The sequence below is a fragment of the Neomonachus schauinslandi genome, chromosome 12, assembly GCF_002201575.2.
Source record: "Neomonachus schauinslandi chromosome 12, ASM220157v2, whole genome shotgun sequence".
Classification (NCBI taxonomy): Eukaryota; Metazoa; Chordata; class Mammalia; order Carnivora; family Phocidae; genus Neomonachus; species Neomonachus schauinslandi.
Window position 1 is genome coordinate 70,955,627 of NC_058414.1, and position 3,183 is coordinate 70,958,809.

General features: G+C 33.2%; 1 protein-coding gene across 13 annotated transcripts in view; it reads left to right on the top strand.

Moving 5' to 3' along the window:
* Positions 1–323: 323 nt before the first annotated feature.
* Positions 324–3,183, top strand: part of FOXP2 (forkhead box P2) — a 251,079-nt gene continuing 248,219 nt past the window's right edge. For all 13 annotated transcript variants that reach the window (XM_044920086.1, XM_044920085.1, XM_044920087.1 and 10 more), the window contains exon 1: positions 324–491. In XM_044920086.1, the coding sequence (XP_044776021.1) occupies positions 324–491 (168 nt within the window). The remainder of the gene's footprint in view (positions 492–3,183) is intronic.

Below are 3,183 nucleotides of genomic sequence, written 5' to 3' on the forward strand. Positions count from 1 at the left end.
TGGTTTTATAGGTAGACTTTAAAATGTGGTCCTTCATAAATGCTATTGACCATGCTCTATGCATGGTATGTTACTTTGGCTGTTAAATGTAACCACACAAAAATTGCTTATAGAAACCATAATTTCAGTGATTAGTATCTGGATGAAAGCTGAATTTGTATTGCTTTTCTTGGTAAATGACTGTTCAAGGCGGGCTTTTTTTTTTTTTTTTCTTCTAAAGATGCTGTCTCTGTAATTGGCAGAGAGGGACATCTTGATAATGGAAGTGTGAAGGTGTAACGTGTGTTAATTGATACTTCTTAATCACTTTTAGGTATTAAGTCATGATGCAGGAATCTGCGACAGAGACAATAAGCAACAGTTCAATGAATCAAAATGGAATGAGCACTCTGAGCAGCCAATTAGATGCTGGCAGCCGAGATGGAAGATCAAGTGGTGACACCAGCTCAGAAGTAAGCACAGTAGAGCTGCTGCATCTGCAACAACAGCAGGTAAGTTTTGTTTTCTTCGGTGATTCCTTAAAACAAATCAGCCTGTTTGCTTCAATGGGATAAATGTATTCGTAGCCAATTGAGCATGTTGTGTGAAGCTAAAGGATGCTGAGAATTTATTATTCTTTGGAACCTGATTGAAGGATCAGGAAAGGTAGGATTTTCATCTTCGTTACGTCATGCCGGCGCCCGAGTGCCCTTCAGGTGTCAAGCTATTAATTAAGTTCACAGGGTGATTTTCGGGAGGATCTGTAAAGCTTTGTAACAAGTATTTGATAGCTTCTAGTTTACTGTCGAACATTGTGCTGCAGAATGTGATACTTAGTTTTCCACCAGAGGGCCACATTACTTGATACTTGCTTATACAATGAATTTCTTCCAAGTCGAAGCTAAGGTGAAAAGGACCACAAGGACTTTTCATAACACAGATGCTTGCCTGTGATGGCTGCAAATATTAGCTGTTAATTAGTTGAAATTTGCTGAGAGATTGTGAACTGTCTAAACACCGTGATCGTCTGTGTTGCTTTTCTTGAAAACTCATTCCAAGATGTTTTGAATATACATCTTTTGATCACGTTGAAGAGCACTTTTTGTTTTTTGCTAGTGGCTCATAAAATGCAGTTCTCATTTAAATCTAGAGAAGTCAACAACTGCCCAATAAAGGTACACTTTTAAGTAGCCCATTATTCTTTTTCTGTGATCGATTCATTTTTCCCAGTTTTGTTTGTCAATGAAATATTCTTTTCAGCCAAAGAATAGCCACTCCATTCTTCACTGATTCAAGTCTGTGGAAATAGTGACAGAGAACAGAAAGCCTTCAAAGCATATACTTAAATTAGGTCAGAATGAATATACCTGTTTGACAACAAGAGTATATTTGATTTGCTTTAAAATAAAGGTTATTTCTTGAAAATTCTGGATTGCATTCAGACCAAATGTTTAAAAAAATGATTAAATGAAAATATAATGATTCTTATTGAAAAATATTTCAAATTAAGTGATATATCATTCACAGTTTTCAGTTAATATATGATGAGACAGAATGCATCTCGAAAGTTAAAGCAAATGCCCACATGACAGTAAAATTTAATAGAATCGTTATTTTAAATAACAACAGTATTTAGAAAGTTATCTTAAGAGTATATGTACTGGATAATGTATTAACCTTTAGGCATTGTTTTCAAGAACAATCTTTTAAAAGAGCTAGACATAACACTTTGAACAGGTTCCGTATTATTTTGGAATTATGTCTCTTTTCACAGACAGTAGTCATTAGGAAGATAATTTTTATTTTGTTTGACCATCATAAGAATTAAATATCTACCAAAGTCCAGGATTAGCCTGTTTTACAAGTTACTTTAAATTAATGCAATTTTCAGGACAGCCCTGCTCTCCCTTTAATCTATTTACAGGAAACATCATACCACTGGGGTGCTATCATATTCCTACTGACTCCCCTCAGTAAGAGTCCTAAGAATTAATAGCCAAATTCTATTTTGTGTGAGAAGACAGTAGATGGCAGTTATAAAAAAGCAAGTGAAATTAACAACTGAAAATGAACATTGCAATTTAGTACTAAAAGACACTATGTTCTGGAGGGAAATGTAAAGAAGTAACTTTCTTTTTCTTCAAAGCTCTGATTAGATCTTAAAACAGAGTCAAATCATGGCTATGCTTTATAGTACTCTGGAGGCATTTTATGATAAATCTGTAAGGTGTGTTTATAACCTGAGTCGGAAGTTTACTTTGTTCTACACAGTTTGTTGATATAAACCATCAACAAGAGTAAATAGAAAAAGTTATGTCCTTCTGATAACCTAGAAACTCTAGTCATGTATTGCATGTTTGTGGAGTGCCTTCTGGAAGTGATTTAACACAATGGGTATAGTAGGTGTCTACAAAAGACACTTCAGGAAGTGTCTACAGGAAGATATGTAATAATTTGATAAATAAACATTCAAAAACCTTTGTAAATGTCTCTTCCCTTGGTTATGTTTTTACTATATTAATATAGGTAGAAAACTTAAGGTTATTGAATTTTTGTCCTTCCGTGAGTGTGTTTTAGAATGGGCCTTTAAGTTCATTAGAGATTGGAATGTCTTTTCTATAAAATTAATGCAGTTATTGCTTTTAATTCAAACATATTCAGTATGTTTCAGGAAAAAAATAAAAACTGGAGGGAAAATATTAAGACAAATTCATAGGTGACATAATTTTACAAATTTGTCTTTCCTTGGTGATATTTAAATGTAAAGTTTTGAACAAAGAAATTACTTCTTGGTAGTAAAATGGACTAATCATTGTTGTCTGAGGTCTCTTGTTTGGAAATATAATTTAGGAGGCAGTGAGTGATATAAGCAATATAAAATTTTGTTTGTCATGAACTTCTGGCAGAATGTGGTCTGTTTTGAGAACAGAATGTTTACCTTTGATTTTTATGGCTTTTTAATTTTTATAGAGGTGAGCAGTTTAACTTAAATTAACCATGTATTTAGGAGGAAGGGTTAGTGTTTGGGACACACTGTAACAAATACTTAATGATAAATGGATTGGCGGAGAAAAGGGGATTGATGAATTACAGCTAATACTTTTCCCTAGCATTTAATTTATTAATATTAAATATTTCTGAAAGCTGGAATATCTTTAAGTTTTAATATTTATAATATAATGGATATATTCATAGGAGCTACAT